General features: G+C 42.0%; 1 protein-coding gene across 3 annotated transcripts in view; it reads left to right on the forward strand.

The window, feature by feature from the left end:
- The first annotated feature begins 2,203 nt into the window (after positions 1-2,203).
- CRYBG3 (crystallin beta-gamma domain containing 3) overlaps positions 2,204-18,861 on the forward strand; it is a 94,317-nt gene continuing 77,659 nt past the window's right edge. For 2 of the 3 annotated variants that reach the window (XM_072885362.1, XM_072885371.1), the window contains exons 1-2: positions 2,204-2,433; positions 17,736-17,814. In XM_072885362.1, the coding sequence (XP_072741463.1) occupies positions 2,309-2,433; positions 17,736-17,814 (204 nt within the window). In that variant the 5' untranslated portion in view covers positions 2,204-2,308. The remainder of the gene's footprint in view (positions 2,434-17,735; positions 17,815-18,861) is intronic. The other variant, XM_072885380.1, reaches the window with a different exon arrangement.

An 18,861-nucleotide genomic window follows, 5' to 3' on the forward strand; every position in this document is an offset into this window, starting at 1 on the left:
AATAAATTGCCACTCTTCTAATTTGGTTTTGGAGCCTTAATTACTTTTGTTTTGAATGTCGGGGGGGGGAGTGTCCCCTCTGTAATGTTCCATAGGGGCTGCTGTTACATTTTGTAGTTTTAACCCTGATTGCCATTTCCCTGAGAATGGGCAACTATGTGTATGTACTCTCAAAATGTGGTTCCCTGTTTCTCTATACTGTTCTGGAGTGAAACGCTTCATATTTTTGTGCTAGCTTTGGGGCATCTGTATCATTGAGAGAATTGTCTGCTTCTTGTCTGGACACTGAAAACTAGGTAGGACCTTGTTGTGTATTAAGTGCTGATCCCCTGAATAAGGTTTGTGACTGGTAATTATACCATGTGAAAGCTACTTTTGTAACCTGTGAAACAACCAGCTAGTCCGAACTCTGACTGGTGAAGGTTGAAGTACGTGTCCAATATCCACCTGTGTCCATTTTGAAAATCCACATGAAAGCTGTATGAGACCTGGGCAATACGAGGGGGAGCTGTCTGCGCACTTCTGAAAGATTTTGCTCCTAGCTGAGGTGGTGGAAAGTAGACAGAGAAGTAGCCAGTAGTTTATTTCCAGGCTGTTTTATTGCTGCTGCTGCTTGGGGCTAGAGTACCAGCTTCATATCCACCCCAAGTTGCAGCCATGGCAGGCTGATACTATGGCACAGTGGTAAAGAATATGGGCAAAGAGGCTTTTGGTATAGAGGGGGTGAATCAAGGTGAATGAATGGAGAAGGATCTTACAGAAAAAAAGTGAGCACTGGCACAGGTTGCACAGAGAGGCTGTGGAGTCTCCATCCTTGGAGATATTCAAAAGACATGGCCCTGGGCAACCTGCTCCAGGAGGCCCTGCTCGAGCAGGGGTGTAGGCCCAGGTGACCAGGTTCCAAGGTCCCTCACAACCTCAGCCACTCTGTGATTCTGTGAGATGGCACCATGCAAAAAGGAGCTGATAAAAAGGTGTGAGGTGTAAGCAGTCACAAAGAACACCAGAGATGCTTATCAAGATGAGAAAGAAGAAAGTGTGGTTCTGTATTTAAAATCCTAACATCAGGTTTAGTCAATTTTACCAGCAATTCACACTCAGTGAATCATTAAGGTTTTGTGCATCACTTCTTATCTATAAAATGAGGATAATATTTGTCACCGGCTTGTTGCAAGGGCAAGGTCATCTCTGTTGGTAGGGATAGTTTGATGTCAACTCAAGAGAGGTCACAGTCCTCAGAGGGAGAAAAATGAAGGTTTCAGTATTAAATAAATAAACAAAAACCAGAAAACCCCAACTCCTTTCTAGGAAGAAATCTTTTCAAAAGGCAGGAGAACCCCATCCTCCAAGTCACTTCCTGCCCTCAGCAAGAATGGCCTAAATTACCCGAAAGTGACAGAGGGAGGTGAGTGGTGAAACAGCCACCCTACTGCTGCCATGTACCTTTATTTGCTGCAAATGTTTTACTGTGCCGGCATAACAGGCTTATATGTTATATGGCAGCCAGACAGTGCCTGGCCCAGGACAAGTGTGAAGCTAGTTACTGGCTTTGCCTTGACAAACACGTGTAGCATCTCAAAGTTGGCACAAGTTAAAAAACGTAGGTTAGCGTTGGTGTTTGCAGTCAGTCAGGAGGAGTGTAAATTCTCAAGGCTGTCTGTCCTTTTTCTTACAGAGTTAATTTTCACTTCTGATCTTTTCTCTTTGTTCACGCTAATTATGCCATATTAACTTTAAAAAAACACCACAGAAAAACAACCACACACCCCTCCTCGGGAGGAGGCGGCAGGCTGCGTGCCGTGGTACTTCCCTCTCTGCTGCCATCGCTTTCCTCCCGCGACCCTGTGCTCTCTCCAGCGCAGAAACTGCCTCCCCGCGCGTTTGCAGGCGGCGGAGCCAGTCCGTGATCCGCCTGCCGAAAAGAAGGACGCTGCTAGAGCACGGATAGCGGTGAAACACCTTCTCCTGCCCCAGCCTCCCCTCCCGTGCCACCGCTTCTGCAACCGCACCACGCCGAAGCCGGCCTCCCTCCTCCCCGGGCGCAGCGTTCGTCCTTACCGCTCCTCGCACCCGGACCCTCCTTCCCGCCTGCCCGGCGCGCCGCGGCCGCCCCGCTGGCGGGAAGGGGCGGGCGGAGGCGGAGCGGCGGCTCCGCCCCGGGGGCGGGCGAAGGCCGCCGGCCGCCCCCGCCGGAGGAGGAGGGAGGTGCTTGCCGCCGCTGCCTCCCGCCGCTGCGGGGACTTGGTGCCGGGTGGCTACTGGCGGTGCCTCGCGTCCCGTCAGCGTCCCGTCCCGGACGGCGGCGGAGATGTCCGGCGGGGGCAGCCGGCGGCGGGCCGGCCCCTCCTGGCACAGCACCTTCTCCCGCTTCTTCGTCAGGAGCGCCCCCGGCGAGGGGGCGGCGGCGCCGGGGCGGCCGGCGGGCGCGAACAGGTACGTGGGGGACGGGACCGGACCAGACGGGACCGGACCGGCTCGGTTCGGTCGGGCGCCCGCTGCCATCCTGTGCCCCGTTCCGCCTGCCCCTGGCCAGGGAGCACCGTGAGCCGCCGGGGCGGGGGAGGCGGGACCGTGCCGGCCGCCGCGATAGATGTTGCGACACCAGTGGGTGAGCGAGGGAGAAGAAACGGGTGTGTTCACTGCGGGAGGGGCCTGCCCGGACGTCCCGGGGCTGCGGCCCCGGTGGTGAGGTGCCGCAGGGCGCCTCGGCCGGTCACGGGGCAGGCGCGGGCCTGGCGGGGCTGGATTCGGCTCCTGTGAGAGCGGCTCCTCCGAGAGCAGCCCCCGCGGCGGGAGAGCGGCGGCCCCAGCCGGGCGGCGGCTCGTCACACGGAGTTTGAAAGCGCGGGTGGGGGGCTGTTAGCCGGACTGCTGACATCGTCTGAGCTCGTTCGTTTGGTGGTGGCGTTTTTAATTTAACGTAACTGTGGTACGGTGCGAGGCAGGTCCCCGGTGGGCTTGACGTTCCAGCCGTGGGGCGTTTAAGGGGTTTTGTTGGGAGTTGGGCTGACGGTTGGGTGAGCAGCGGCGTCCTGCGACCCCACTTTCCCCGGCCCTGCGAAGTTCAGGCGAACTCAGTCGGACGATGGAGCCCTGTGTGAAACACGCACTTGCTGTAAATAGCTGACTCTGGGACTACTTCTTTGCCCTGGTTGGGTGGTGTGGGTGCTGGTGGTGGGGCTGTCTCACACCCTTGTTCCTCAGGTTGCAGCCCCTTCCTTGGAAACTGAAAGCAGGGCAGAGCGCAGAGGTCTGTGAGGGGTTTGGGTTTGTTGTGTGTTCGGGGTTTTTTTTCTTTTCAGTTTTCATACTTATGGTTTTCTTTTGGACTGGTGTAAGTCAGGTGTTAACGCAATATAAATATTACTGATGTGTTTAAGTCTCAATGCAAAATTTGTGCTTTATGGAAACCTGGTTATTAATAATTATTTTTTTAGTGCAGGGAGACTTTAGAAGATGAAAAGGTTCGGAAACTTCTTGTGTATTTGTTCCTCTTCCTTTTTTTCTTTTTTTTTTTTTTTTCCCCTGGTTGCTGATTTCTGTGTGTACTAGGAAAGAAGCACAGATAAAGTTTCCTTTTGTTTCTCATGCAGCCTTATTAGTGGCCCTAGTTAATTAGGATATTTTTGTGGTGAAAAGGTGCCAGCTGGCTAGGCCTTATTTCCTCAGGTGTAGTATTTATTTTTTGCTTTTAACATGTTGGTTTTAATCTTTGAGTCATTATTGATACTGCATACGTTTGTATTTAAACTGGCAGACAAGTAAGTACAGTTAAATCAGATAGATAGTGGGTATCACAGTAGTGCTTTCAGTGAAAAACTTTAGGATCTTGCTCTTGCCCCCTTGCATATTCTCAGCAATCATGAAAAATAGCAGAGCATATTGCTATCTTACACTGCCCATCTTAAACCATCTCATAAATGCACCATGAAGATTTTTAACTTTGGGGGTTTTGTTTTACTGTGAGCATTTGACGCACCAATACATCACCAAGGATCCACCAGCCTTTCATGAGCATGAGGCATTGCTTTTTATTTCCTGGGGGGAAAAAAAAAAATTAGGAGCAAGGCTGCTGAATCAAGGGCATCTTTACAATTGCGGGAGCAGCATGGCTATTATGCCTGGCAGGGGTGGTTAAGATATGGGAGAAGAAAAAGGCTTGGATCTGGCTGAGGACCTGAAGAGGCAATAGGAGAGGTTTCATTGGACTCCTCCTTGCCAGCTCCTTACACCTGTGGTTCGAAATAAACAAAAAAGCATAGCGGTTGCCTTGGTAAGGAAGAGGGTGATGCTAGTTCAGTGGTTTGTGCGCTGAATAGCCTATATGTAGGTAGCACTCATGGTAGACCTGCTCCACTTAACTTGGGGCTGGAGTCTATTATCTTTATCTAAATCACAGTTTCATTTCCTGCAGCAAGAGCCTTTCCTTTATTAGGAAGCCAGGATAGTCCATGTAGATATGAAAAGGCTCGAGCCTCTTGGCCCTGTTCTTGAACTCCTTGCGCGGTTAGCTGGAGTGTGGTAGCCGTGATTCCTCTCTGGAGTGGAAGCAAGCAAAAACCCTCCTACTCTGAGGAGTCCAATTTGGTATGTTAAGGAGGTTTTTTTGTTGCGCTGGGTTGCAGCGTGGCACGTTAGTCAGGAATGCTGACGTTCTTGTATTTGGTTTCCACTGGCAGCCTTCTTCACAGATTAGCGTAATTGCATACATTAAGCAGCGCTGGGTTGGGATGAGTGCCGCAGGTTTGCTCGTCATGTTTATTTAGTGAGCTTGGCAATGTAGAAAAATGGATCACCGAACAAAGCGTGCATGTGGGGAGGGGGAACCAAAGCTGCTTTGTATGTTTATTGTTAAGGTGTGGACTCCATGAGACGAATTGGGGAATATCTCTTTTGTGAAGTGTTACAAGAAACGTATACACCAGGATGGTTAATTTCCCGTTCAAATTATCAGTATTGGAACCAGATCAAATTTGAAATATATAGAAAGAAACTTTTGTATGGAGATATTTTACCTACTGTTGGGTTTCAAAAAAGCAGAACACCTACATAAAGGGGGCAGGAGAGGGAGCAGTATGTTATACAGGGCCAAATACACTCCCGATGTACCAGCATTGACCTCTGGAGACAAGCATCATGCTTAATGCCTGTGCAGAACACGATGGTTTCCTAATTTTTAAAAACGTGCAGAAATGAACCTGCATATGTCCAAAAGTAATTCTCTATCTGCTCCTGCAAGTTAGGCAACAGCAGCTGGATGGAAGCCTCCAGCTTTCCTTCCCCCAACCCCATAGCTGCCCCTCAGCTCGGCAGGGTATGGAGCCCTCGCCTGCTCTTGCTCCAGGCACTGTGTTCAGACTTAGCTTTTAAAAAAAAAAAAAAACAAAACAAACAAACAAAAAAAACCTACTGTGGCCCTGGTTTAAAATAGGAAGAAGGGGAGGGGGGAATTACACTGTTTGTTGATCAGTGTCTTAGACTCTTCTGAGAACTTCATTTGACAAAGAGCTTATGTTAATAACTTGCCCTTACAGCAATTTGTAGCTCTGATGAACATGAGAATTGCTGGAGGCTTGCTTGCTTGTGGAAAAAATAACTCGTGCAGATTAGTTGCGAGTTTCATGGCAGCAAAAAGCACAGCACATGCATTAAGGGCTTACTTGGCTTTTACATAAAATGTAGACAAACATGAGGTATCTCCCACTGAGTGCTGTTCTGCATGTGTGTTCTTCAGATTTGGGGCTGCTTTGAACGAGGGCTTCAGTGCTTTTCATCCCAGTTCTTTATCATTAACTTCCATCAAAGGCAGTCATTATGCTCTATTCGGCTATTTGCTATTTTCAATAATACAAAATTGATTATTCGTTACCACAGTGTTCATCCTGGAGCACTCTAAATTCCTAGGGTGACAAAATCCCATTGAATTTTCACTATTCTAATGGGAGTCTTGATTTATTATTATTATTAAATACATGTTTCTTTAGTCCGTCTGGATGAAGATACAGCTTTTACAGTGTAAGTCAGTCCACTGCGGATTCTTTCAGAAATACTCAGCTTCTGTGGCTGAGCAATTGTTGTGTTGCAAATAAATGTGACCTTTCAGGTCATGTTAGAAGCTGCCAAGGAGGTGTGACACTTTTCACTGATCACTTTAACCCAGAGCTACCGCCAAAATCTCCTTTAAACTACGGATGTATTTTATTAGTTATTCTGTATATTGCTTAGCAGGTTCATTTCAGGTTTATCTTTTTCCCTCCAGGTGCTGTTGGTTGGTTGGACAAATAACTACCAGTGCAAGTGGGGCTTTGTTGAGTTTGTCCAGATATTTCTTCTGCATTGCTGAAGTGTACCAGAGACATCAAACAGGGAAGAGCAACCTTTTATTTGGTTTGAGGGCTTTTTTTTTCCACCCCCCCAGGCTGAGATTATTGTTCCGTTCATCCATTAGTTTCTAACTAAGAGCTTTCAGAGATGGAAGAACTTTGTTTATTCTGCCTGAGGAGAGATTAGAGAGTCTCTTTCTTCCTCTGGGACTGCCAGTCATTGTTCCTGTTTACAAAGAACATGTATTTTTGTAGTTGTAGAAACTGTGCACTTGGGGACTGCTGGGAATTGATTGAAAGGGGAGTAATACATTTCAAACTTATTTCTTCTGAAGTTACTACCTCCTGGCTGGTTTTGATTCAGATACCATTAGCATCTTTGAAGAAATCCATTGTTTGCTGGAAAAATCAGTCTCTGCTTTCTAATAAAGAAAATTTTTCTTTCAAAAGGCAGAGCAGGATTTTTTGTTGTTGTTGTTAAATTTTAACTCATTTGTGAGCGTACGTCAGGGATGATGGTTTGTGGAACCCGCAAGGGGAATACTCCAACCATATAGAAGAATTCAAAGTAGACTTACCTAAGCAAGATGCATTATGAAAATTTCCTGTTCATTTGTTAATTTGGGGTTTTTTGTTTCTTTTTGCTTCCTAGGTTTTTCTGTTATGACTTTTATTGCAGGATAATTCAAAAGAGTAGCAAAGGCCCTGATTCAGCAGGGTACCAAGGTGGTTGCCTATAATTAAATAGCTAAATAGTTCTGTTCACTATAGTGGGACTACTTGTTTGATTAGAATTAGGCACACACCTAGATGTCTCATGGGGCTGAGACCAGAAGGAGCAAGCCCAGCAGCTGGCCATGAATGTGTGAGACATTTCCTAAAGGAAATGTTACTAGAGTATTAATTATAATAGTAGTGCTACTTGGAAGAAACAAAGCAACATATTTTTTTTCCCCATTATTTTAAATGTTAACAGCATTGTCTCCTTTCCAATTATTGGCATAAGTGCTAGAGTTAATACAAAAATACTTCCAAAACAGCTACAAGTCTATGGTTTTAAGGAACAGTTTTGCAAAGGTGAAAACTCCTCAGTATTTTCCTCTGGTGCACAAAAGGCTCACAGGTAGAAAAAAAGTAAAATTCAGAAGCATGTTGCTGTGGGGATTGTATTTCTGATTATTGAAACTTCTTAAAAGGATGGAAACCCAACTACTGCTTTTATTTTCTGAGTTTTTTTTGGATTTCATACAATTCAGTTAGTATATACCTTTATACTTCCAGACAGTAGCACAGCACTATGTTGCTTAGGCTTTCCAGGGGATATTAATACCTCTATTTTTCTGGTATTTTAATTTTCATTTCTAAAATAATTTTTATAGATTCTAACCGACTTTATCACTTTTGAAGACTTTTAAGATCAGAAGAGTGTGTTTCCTTAGTCATTTCACTTTCTTATGTCAATTTTGCAACATGAAATACAGTCTTTAATTGTCTTGTGTTAATGTGATTTCATGACTTGCCTTATTTTGAGACGGAGTCTTGATTTTCTGAATGTTCCACTGTTTCTTAAATTGCTAAAATATTTTACTGAAGGCAATATATCTGCTTAAGCAGTTTGGAGGTCTTGGGGCCTAAGTGTATGAATACTGTGTGGATCTGCACCTCACCTGTGGACAGTGTTGTGTAGGGAAAAATGTAGGAGGAAGTATTTCTTGGGAGTACATGAAGAGCATATGCAGAAAGAATTGCAGTGACAACAGACTTGTTTTTTAATCATCAATTAAATGCTACAGATTTAGCCATCAAATTTATTTTGATTGAATGGAAAATGTATGCTTTTAACACAAAAGAGGGAACCTTGGTAATGACTGTAAAGTGTCTGTAGGATAATTCCTGATGTATTTTGTGAGTAAAAAATGGGAGAACTGGAGAAGTATTTTCTTATGTTGAACTAGTAGCCTTGTGTGCCTTTACCAAGAGTTTTCTGCTCCAGCCTCACCAGAAGAGCTCGCTGCATTTTACTGGTGACACCAGTCTCTCTTGATTGTTTTTTCCTGGGTGCTTTTTCTTAATGACATCTTTTAAAAATTCTGTTATGCTCTGTTTATCAGGAGGGCAGCAGTTGCTGCTGCTTTAAAGCTTTCCTGGATATATATATTATTTTTTTTTTAGTATCTCCTATTTTCATGCCATTTGTAAGTACTATCACTGATCCCCAACCCTGCAAATGTGCCATTTGAAAACAGTTGTATAATGGGCTGTCTATTCTCTATTTATTCAATAATTCTAACCTTAATAAACTTAAATAGTTTATAAATCTGTTTCTGATATTATATCAAGTTTCTGTGCTAGTGGCCAGTAACATTTATTTCATAAGAATGTTGGAAACTTTATCTAACCAGTCAGACTGGCAAATACAGAGCAGATTCTACATTAATGTTGGTTACTATGCTTGACATATGCCAGAAGAAAAACCTTGATGTAATCTGGTATAATCCTACTGCCCAATATCGAAGTCGGCTCTACTCAGAAACATTTATATTTCTTTTCTCTAGCCTTTGTGCAGCTGTTCAATTCCCTCACATGTAAAACAGATTAAGTTATTCAGCAAGGGTGATCATGGGCCATCATATTTATTTCACTTCGTTCTAGCCTTTAAACTTAAAGGTACATGTTCAGGGTAAAGACATGGTTTGGTTCTTGCATTTTTCATGCAAATTTTCATTGTAAAATGTGGCATATCTGTGTTGTTATAACATCTTTATTTTCCATGATATTTTTAGTTGCATTTTGAAAGAGGATTAAAAAAAACTCTTCGTTTTATACTAACACACTCCATGTAGCTCACATAGTCTATGTGACACAGCACTGCTAGTGCAGAAACATGAAGCTGACCTAGCTTTGCTACACAAGCAAAGAACAGTATGTAAATAAGCAGCATAAACAGGTCTGAGAGGAAAAATTGTTTTGGTTAAAACAATCTAAATTGCTTAATGCTGTCTGTAATCAAACCAGTTTCGAAGTGGGATAGTTTAATTGAATATAATACATTTTGTGCTATTCCAACACTTAAATTAATCAGCTGATTGTAACACTTCTTTTGCCTAAGTTCCTGCCACCTCCTCCTGCTGGCTCCATTTTCTCCTTCCTTACCTTTCTCTGCTTTCTGTTCCTTTTCCTCCACTTCCCTTTGTATTTGCTTTAAATGAAATAGCAGCTTGGCTTTCCTTTGACCCTCTAATTTCAAACTCGCTAACTTGTTTTTGTAATTTCCATTTATCTTAATGTTTTTACTGCTCCTCCCCTATGTGTGTGGCCTAAGCTTAAGCACAGAAGTAGGAGCCAGAAACTTCACATTCAAATTTCTGTGCAAACAATCCCTGTCTCTTTAAGACAAGCCCCAACAGCCTTGCCAGAGACTAGGGGCAGACTTTGTCACTGCTACTACCATTTGGTTTCTCAGGAACAATGTCAGCCTCGGGAATCTTGCTGAGAAGGTGGCCAAAATTTTTCATTTCAAAGCTTTTCAAAAAGGGCAATATTCTGTTGGGGGGGGAGGGGAACAGAGGAAAGAGCTCTTTATTCGTTACTGTTTTCTGTTAAAATGCTAGCATCTTTATTTTCTGTTAAAATACTAATGTATTTTAACTGTCATTTGATGCAGAAGGCAGTTTTTAGGAATCTTGAGTGATTTCCTTACATCTTGTTGCCACTGAGCTTTACAGTAATGTTTTCCTTTCGATTCATTTAACAAATGTTTAATATACCCTTACTCATGTCCTTCAATATACATGCCAAAAGTTTGGCTCTTAAAAAACTGTCTGACTTCTCTTTGTAGATCAGGGTCTGATAGTTCTCCTGGCTGCACAGTGCACGAATGGCTTCACAAGTGTGACGTTAATATCTAGAGTAAGGTGTTGGTATTTCCGTTTTCAGTCTATTGTATTTGGTTGGATTAAAGGGGAAGGATCGAAAAGTTGATTTGCCAAGGCTTCCAGGTGACCTGAGAAGTTAATAAACATGATGTTGATCCTAATATCACTGGAGGATGGGAGTTTTCAAACTTGGTTTTGTTCATGAGATTACAACTTCAGTTGACAAACTGCTGAAATAGTATCCTTAGACTCTTTAAGGCATCTGACTTGGTGCTGATGCTCCAATTAAAATATTTGGAAGAGTAACAGCAGTGGGCTAAAAATCGACATATGGAGGGATATAAAAAGACCAGATGTGAAAAATCATTTTCTACTTGATGTATTTGAAGAAAATTAAAAGGATGTATTTTTGAATTGATGTATTTAATATCTTCACAAATAATTTGAAAGAGGACAAAACTGTAGCATGTGAAGTTTGCAGATGACTAGAGTGAAAAGTATGGGAATCATCATGTAGGTGACAACATTAAAATCAGACTAAGTTGCCACTCAGCTGAACATGAGCTGCCAAAGCAAAGTGGTGGCTCGGAGAGAAAATGTGATTCTCAGACGTATAAATAACAAAGTACATGTAACCAAAGTTCATCCACAGAATGCTAGAGTACTGAGTCTAGTTGCGGTGTCCACGATTTATTATGAAAAAGATGCTGACAAACTAAAAAGGGTTCTGAGAAGAGCTCTAGAACAATTTGATGTCTGGAAAACCTCCCTCAGAGAATAAAATAAAGTAGCTCAATAGCGTTTAGTTTGTCCAAGAGAAGGTTTTGAAATGACAGGATTACAGTTTGAGGAATGACTCTGCCTCAAGGTATATAACTGCAAGGGAAATGAGAGTTAAGTGGTTCATGTCATAGTAGACTTGTGACTTGATGGGGATATTTGAACCCGAGGTCTTTGTAATCTGTCCCACATAGATGTAGGTTGATCCCATAGCTGAGAGATGAGGCTTGACAAATCAGAGTAGTAAGCCTAATTTTAAGTAGTGAATTTAGTAGTAGTTACATGGAAAAGTCTTATTTACAAATGTGGTAGATTTTCCATTGCTTGACGGGTTTTAATCAAAGCTTGTATCTTTTGGTCAGGTGTTAAAGGCTTGACACAGGTCTCCCTTGGTGAAACTTCATAATCTAGGTTATGCAAGAGGCCAGCTTCAGTAATCATAAGGGTATGTATGGCAAGTAGGGCAACTGGTATATATAGAAAAATATTACTCAAAAGGTCTGAATTTTTAGTAGTCATCTTTTTAATTACCACTTGAAAACCAGAACAGAGAAGAAACCAATACTAGCTAACCTATCGCTCTTTGCAGATGTATAATAAAAGTTTCATAACTGCTGTTGGTCTGTGGATGTGGTTTGAGAATCCCTGTAATGTGCTGAAACTTCATGGAGATTTTGGTCTTGCACATCTATATTTGATAGTATTATTAGACTCGTGGTTTTCCGCTCATTCACATTCTTCAGGGAGACTCTTGCACAGATGGATTTTAAAGTACTAGGTGATGAGATCCTTGTTAGCAATCTGTCTGTTCCTCTGTTGAAGTATCCTTCTGGAAGGTCACCAGTGAATGTGTCACTGTGTTGGCACTAAGTAAAATTGGAAAGTCATGACATCAAAACCAAATGAGGTGTTAACTTCCCAGAGAGGAGCACTAGTTTTGTTCAGAGAGAAATAAAAGGCAGGGGTCAGGAACTGGCATTACACCCCAGAATGCTGAAATAAAGAAACTAGCAAGAAAGGAAACCTAAAAATGACATTAGCCTAAGTGAAGACTCCAGCGGAGAGTGAATTGTATCAACAGTGCCAAAAAACACATTGTCTTGAGGAAAACTATTTAGAAAATATTGGGAAGGAGACGTCACAAGTGATGTCATGAAACCTGGATAGAGAGATATATGCATAGGTCAGGCTTAGTTTATTAGCATTTATGTCACTAAAGCCAGATGTAGAAGCTTTTTGCCTCTTGGCACCCTGGAGCATCTTTCAGGTTAGGCATTGCTTATTCTCTTACCATTACGAGTCATCATATTAAATGGCTAAATGGTTTCTGAGTTAATCTGAAGAGAAGACCAGTTAAAAACAAATAATGTTAGCGTAATGTGGTAGCAAAGAGGGTTTGACTATTCAGGGAGTCATCTGTCCCTGAAGAGAAAGAGAGATGGCAAAATGGTAGAGCACTCGCCTATCTGGTAACATCTGGACTGCATGAGAAGTAAATGCTGGAGCTGCTGCATTGGAAGAGGCTTTGCTTCTAAGCAGTGGGAGAAGGACGGAGGGTTGACATCCAGAATTGCTGTCGCAGTGCTGTCTGACTCGAGCTTTAGGCAGCTGTCCCTGTTCCTTAAGAGACTGCCCATTAATTTCCCCCTTCCCAAACAGCAATCAGCAGCCAGTACCTTCTCCTTGTAAGAGGAACCTAAAATGTCACAGCGGTTACTTTTAGTTTGGTGAGCTCTGTGTCTGGACAGTCTCATCAAAACTTGAATGTTTGTACTTTATTGCACTTGCATGCTGCCTGTAGCTTTTTTTTTTCTGAAACAACACATTCATAATCTGCTGCGTGCATAACATGGGTGGGGTAGATTAATAAAGGAAGAAGGGGATGGGCTTTTAATTTGCAAGTTCTGAGGGATTGTTATGAAGGACGAGGATGGAGGAAGCAGACTTCTCACGCCATACAGAGATGCCGTGAGGGCCTTTTGAAGATGTGATTGTTTGTAATTGTCTTGTTCTGTTTTTAGAGGCAGTTGGAAAAGATCTCGCAAACCGTGTACTTAAATTTGCTCCATTAAATTAATTTTTTTTCTTGACTATAATTCCTCATGTATATTAACTAACCTGAGTTTGAGTACTTCTGCTTATATTGTGAGCAACAATGCAGAATGTGAATATTTGTCTCCTCCATAAGAATCTCTAAGCTCTCCTGTGTAAGTGTAATGATTAAAAACTTGGACCACAAATCTGCTTCTGATTCAGACACCACCTGTCCAAGTATTACAGAAAGGTCAAAATGGATTTTCGACAGGAGCAGAACAGAAAGCGTTAGAAAATCACACAAAGAAAGGTTTGTGCAGAAGATACAGAATGGGATCTTCTGTAATTTGAGTTTAATCTTGATTATTTAAAGAGGAGGAGTGATGCTAATCAGGTTAGGCATCCTGGCAAGACAGTAGGGAAGAGCAGCAAGACAGTCAAGGAGAAGAGATCCCTCTACCTTCGCTGAAGATTAACCCATCCATGTTGGATGCACTAATATGTAAGGGAAAAGGGAATGTCTGGCAGAAATAGTAGCAGGAAGGCAGTAGATTACATAGTTGAGAAGTAGAGAGGCTTGGTTTCTAGTCTTAATTTTGACAGTGTCTTTATTACTCAGCATTATTTAATATTTCCATGCCTCTTTTTATTTTAATCTATAAAATGAAAGTAATATCTGCCTAAATATGTAAACAAGTGTTTGTGACAATTTGTAAATGACTGCCTGTATAGTTAAGAAGTCCATGGAAGCAGGTTGGTGGGGCAGAGGTGTTTTCTGTATTCCTAGGATTATGCTTTGCTCTTTCACTTCTTAAAAGCGAGTACAAAGTAGATTCAAAACTTGGGTTAGTGGAGCCCTGTTGGTGGGTATGTAATGTAACAACAGTAGTTTGTGAAGCATAGAGTTGAAGACTCATGAGATTCATTTTCCTAATCTAGCAAGTGCTGAAACACTCTCTGGGAGCTGGCTGGCTGATCTAGCAAAGCCATGTGGGTGGTTAAGCACAAGCCTAACTTTAGATGTGCTGAACTGGAGATAGCATGCTCAGTACCTGCCATGGCAAAGCACTCCAAAAATGCACCACTCCAGAAAAGGTTACGGCAAGGATGAAACTCAATGGAGCCAAACTTTAATAATATGGATGTAGCACAAACTGGGGGGAGTGGGGGTGGCAATCCCTGTTTCATGGTGAGCTTGTATACCCTACCAGTCTGTTGTTTTCAGTTCTTAGTAAAAGCACAAGAATTTGGTGGTGTAATACCATGTAGCTACCAGGTCAACATTTATAACTATTTACTTGCAGAGATTGTCCTGTAGGAAAAAAATATATATATAAACCCCCTTTGAATACAGTTCTTGGAAGTATAACATCTAGCCACTGATAGGATAGCATGGGCATATAAAAAAAATTAAGAATGGGTAATTTTTAGCATAAATACTAAATGTCTTATGTGTTTCCCAAGAATTAATTTTAATTGTGAATGCCATAGCTTAATAATTGTGCTCACTGCATCTCTGAATATAAACTCATATGGACAACGTGGGATTACGTTGCAACGTAAGAATATGTGTGTCGTAATTACATTAGCTTCACCATGGGTTTTTTCTAACAGGGAGTGTAGGGTTGTGTGCGGGCCTGTGAACTTTACTATTTTATTTTCCTCTTCAGAGAATTTGTGGGAAATACACTGTGCTGTGCTCCAAAATTTGAGATTAGTGACTGTTACATGTTTGATGCAATGATGAGAGGGGAGGAAAGCCCTAAAAATTGTGGGGGGTTGGTGGTGGGAAGTGATAAGCTGCATCGTTTGAGCCTAATGAGCAATAACCAGCCTGTTCTCCAGTCCCAAGTACTGAGCGTGGTACCATCTACTGTGTCTGTGGTGTTTTGGCTGTAGAAGGCAATCTTGACTCTTTGGGAAAACCAAAACAATTTTATCCTAAACAATCCAAGGGGCCTGTTTTGAGCAAAGCGAGCTTTTATGCTGTAAACTTCATTCATTCAGCACGAGTCATTTGGTGTCAGTCAAAGATCCATTTAAAACTGGGCCCTGGCTAAGGGTAGAGGAGGTTCACAAAAAGTAGCTTCAGTGGTGAAGTGAGCTGCAGTGGTGTGTGCTTGCTTGTTCCTGCCTGTTCAGTGGCATTCATTGCCCCTTCGTTTGTGCTGGTACAAATCACTGCACTGTAAACTGGATCATGGGCTGAGTTTTTCCTGATGGAAACTTCTGCTCCCCCCTTGATTTTATCCAAGACCATGGCCCTACTAGAGCCCTGCTCGGCTGAGTTAAGAGTGGGAGAAGATAGCTGAGGTTGAGAAGGAAGGCGTGGAAATTTCTAAAGCTGGTTCTGCTGACAAAGTCAGCATGTTGAGGAACTACACCCTAAAGCAAAAGGTTCAGGAATGTAGAAACGCTAGAATATAAACCATGTAAAGATGTAAAGGGTGTGGGGAGTTGCTTCCAGGTTTAGGTTTATTTTATGCTGGAAAGTAAAGTTTTGATGCCTTTTTTTTTTACTTGTTGATTTTTAGATGCTTATCTGCTGAATTGCATTCTTTCGGGTTTGGTATGTACGCTATGGAATTTCACAGAATCACAGAATCGTATAGGTTGGAAAAGACCTTTAAGATCATCGAGTCCAACCGTCATAGCAATCTGTCCAAGCCTGGCTACCTAGAAGAAAGTAATACAGGCATATATTTCAAATACAGACAAGAAGTAAGAAAGTGAAAAAAGTTTTGGGAAAAAACATGATGTGAAGGGAAGAATATGAGCAAAACAAAGTGATAAAAGAATAGGACGCTGGTGATCTGTGCTGGCAATACTTAACGAAAGCAAGAATCTCATTTGTGATCTGCAGACCAGTTCCATAAAGAGTGATATCCTGAAGCCAGGAAGAACGTCTGGTGGAGATCGACCTCACTATTCCACTCTTAAGTACACGGATTTCCTGTTCATGTCAAGTGTATCAGCATCAGGAAAAACTGCAGATCTGAGAGAGGTGTTTTTTTTTAAAAAAAAAAAAACTAGGAGGGAAAAAATGGGTTACGTACTGAGAAGCACTTTTATTAGTGTGCCAGATTGCCCAGAAGTGATTGTGACATCTCCTTCATGAAACACATTAACAGCAGAAGAATTAATAGGATAGAATATTAATTCATCTGCTCTGTCTTACAGGGAGGCAAAGAACAGCCAAGACTCTGTCTGATGCTCTCCCTGAAAAAGCATATTTGTGTTCATGAATGCATTATGAAAGATTACCTGAGGTGATCTGAAAGTACATGGTTTTCAACTTGAAGAGGATCTGTAAAAGAGAGGAAGGAGCTTTCCTTTTGATGTATCTGAAAAGATCTGAAAGATCTTGAAAAACTTAATTGCAGGAGAGTTCCGTTCTCATTTTTGTTCAGGGAATGTTGTCTCTGAGCAGCTGAGAGGGAAACTAACATTTAGTCAGACTGGCTTTTGTATTTTGTGTGTATATCAACATATATTTAACTCAGATGCCTAATCTGCAATAGGAAGAAAACCTTTCTTTTCAGAAGTCTTACTGAGACGTGCTTACCTGTGGTTAACAGTCAGTAGCGGTAGGAGTATTGGTACGTCTAAATCCATTCTCCAAATCCTGGCAGAATTTCACCAAAACACAAATAATTATTTTTTATTTTTATTTAAACAGCTTTCAATTAATCTCTTCATACAAATTCAGAAATAAGGGCTTGTGCATTTGTCAATAGCAAAGCTGAATTTCTAAAATTGATGAGGAAGGGTGTTTGAAGTGATTATGACTTCATTGCAATACTGAGCATTTCTCACGTGATATATTGGTATGAAGTTATTTTTCTTCAGCTTATGATAGGCAATGCAGGAAGTGATGTCTGTCAGTAACATCCTCTAATGTTTTCCTTGATATGTTTTTGCTTTTAAGTTGCATGTAGCATAAAGTTTTTGATTAAAATGTCCTCTGCTGGATTGTGCTTAAGGATCGTTTTAAGAATGGGGAAGGGGGGGGGGAATGGTTCCCTTCATTCCAAAGATGGGCTCTGAAGAAAATTTTGACCAAGGTAAATTGAAAATAAGGACATACGTGACTTTAGACTTCTGGCTTTTAAAATGGAACAGTGGATGTTGCCTTGGTAAAAAAAATATGCCTGTTGTCCCCTTTCTAAAATTTCTTCTGAATTTGCCTGCAAACCCCCATTAGGTATGTTCAGTGAAGATCTGTTGAATGTGGTAGCTGCGGTTTGTGATGATTCCATCTGCTTGAGTGTGTTCCACTCGATCGCAGTCCTCAGTATAAGGACTGGGGGTACCTTCTAGCTGCCAGGTGTGCCAGATAGTGCTATGGCAATGAGTGCTGCTGTAGTAGATGATTGATCAACTACAGTATCATTTTTCCAGCAGAAAATAATACATATGCACAGAAAGCTTGGGTGTCTTTCAGCTGGGAGAGCTGAAATGCTGTGTGCCATTTCTGAATGCTTGAGTTTGAAAACCTGTGTATGAGGTGAAACAGGCATTTTGCTTCCATCTTCAGCTTTTTGGGGCATGGCTTTTTCAGTTGCAATATGTGCAGAATGTGGGCTATGGTTTGGAAAATATGTTCTTCTGTCCTTTTAAGTTAATGCTCTCTTGTGTTTAAATTGGATGATATTGTGTTGGCTCTCAGGTAGACTTGAATAATGCAAGTCCTCAGTGTTACAAAAAAATCTTTGTTTTTCAGTTCTGAAAACAAAGGGAGTGAAGCCATAAATTTAAAGAGCAACCAAAAGGAAAGCACAACTCTGCCTGCACTTCTGAAGGTATGATTTTAATTTACTAATATTTAATTGAGCTAAAGCCTGCCACCTCTGCTTGTGACTACTTGCAAGTGTTCTGATGTTGGATGTTTTCCTGCATGGCAATGTAGCACCTGATTGCCATATTCTGGGTTAGGGTCCATTATGCCAGGGTACTAATACACATGCAGAAGACAGAAAAACTGTCTATGCTTCACATTCTTAAAACAAAATTCACATCTTTACTTACATTAAAGAAGTGGGAGTCCAGTGCTAATTCTACATGCAGTTAGCCAGTGAAGAAGGAAGCTAGTATTTTTATCAAATGATGGTTTCAGGCATTCCTCTAAAGCACCATTTCTATATAATCTATGAGTATCTAACCAGCAAGTGTGTACCTGCCCGAAGGCCTGCTGGTTGCCAACCAAAGCACTGTAAGATCTTTCTGCTGAAATTCATATGCATGTTGGCCGTTCTTCACCAGTGTTATCCATGTTAATCATGCTTGTCCTGTCCTGTAAGCATTTTACTGCAAAAAAAGGACATGCTTCTCTGTAATCAGGGCTTTCTCCTATGTCACTTGACACAAAGTGGTGGCTGCCTATAAAGTTGTGTTTAGATTTAGTCAAATATCATAAATAATTATGTATGGGACAGGGCCTGGTGATAACAGCCGTCTTTCCTGCTGTCACATCATGCCCTGCACAGAGCCATGTTAGTGATTCATTCACAAAGCACTTTTGCTTGTTTTTTTGTTCCTTTTCCTCGTCATTTTAGTTTAATGCAGATACTATTGCGGCTACTTCCCCAAAAGGGCCTTGACTAGTCTGCCAGATTTATTTTGGATGCAGTAGGCTGCTTAACACACTGAATCTGAGATTTCTATCCTGTTTTGCATTTATTGAGCACTAATGGTGTATGGAGAAGGAAGCGGTCTTCTTCCTGTACGGCCTACAGTCTCTGTCTAGTTGCATCTTCAGTATCTAGGGGTCGTTTGTCTGGGCTTTGCCAAAGGTGAATAGACATTGCAGTTGCCTCTACAAAGACCTGGTTCAGTCCAACAGGGTTATT

The sequence above is a fragment of the Ciconia boyciana genome, chromosome 1 (assembly GCF_034638445.1).
Source record: "Ciconia boyciana chromosome 1, ASM3463844v1, whole genome shotgun sequence".
Lineage (NCBI taxonomy): Eukaryota > Metazoa > Chordata > Aves > Ciconiiformes > Ciconiidae > Ciconia > Ciconia boyciana.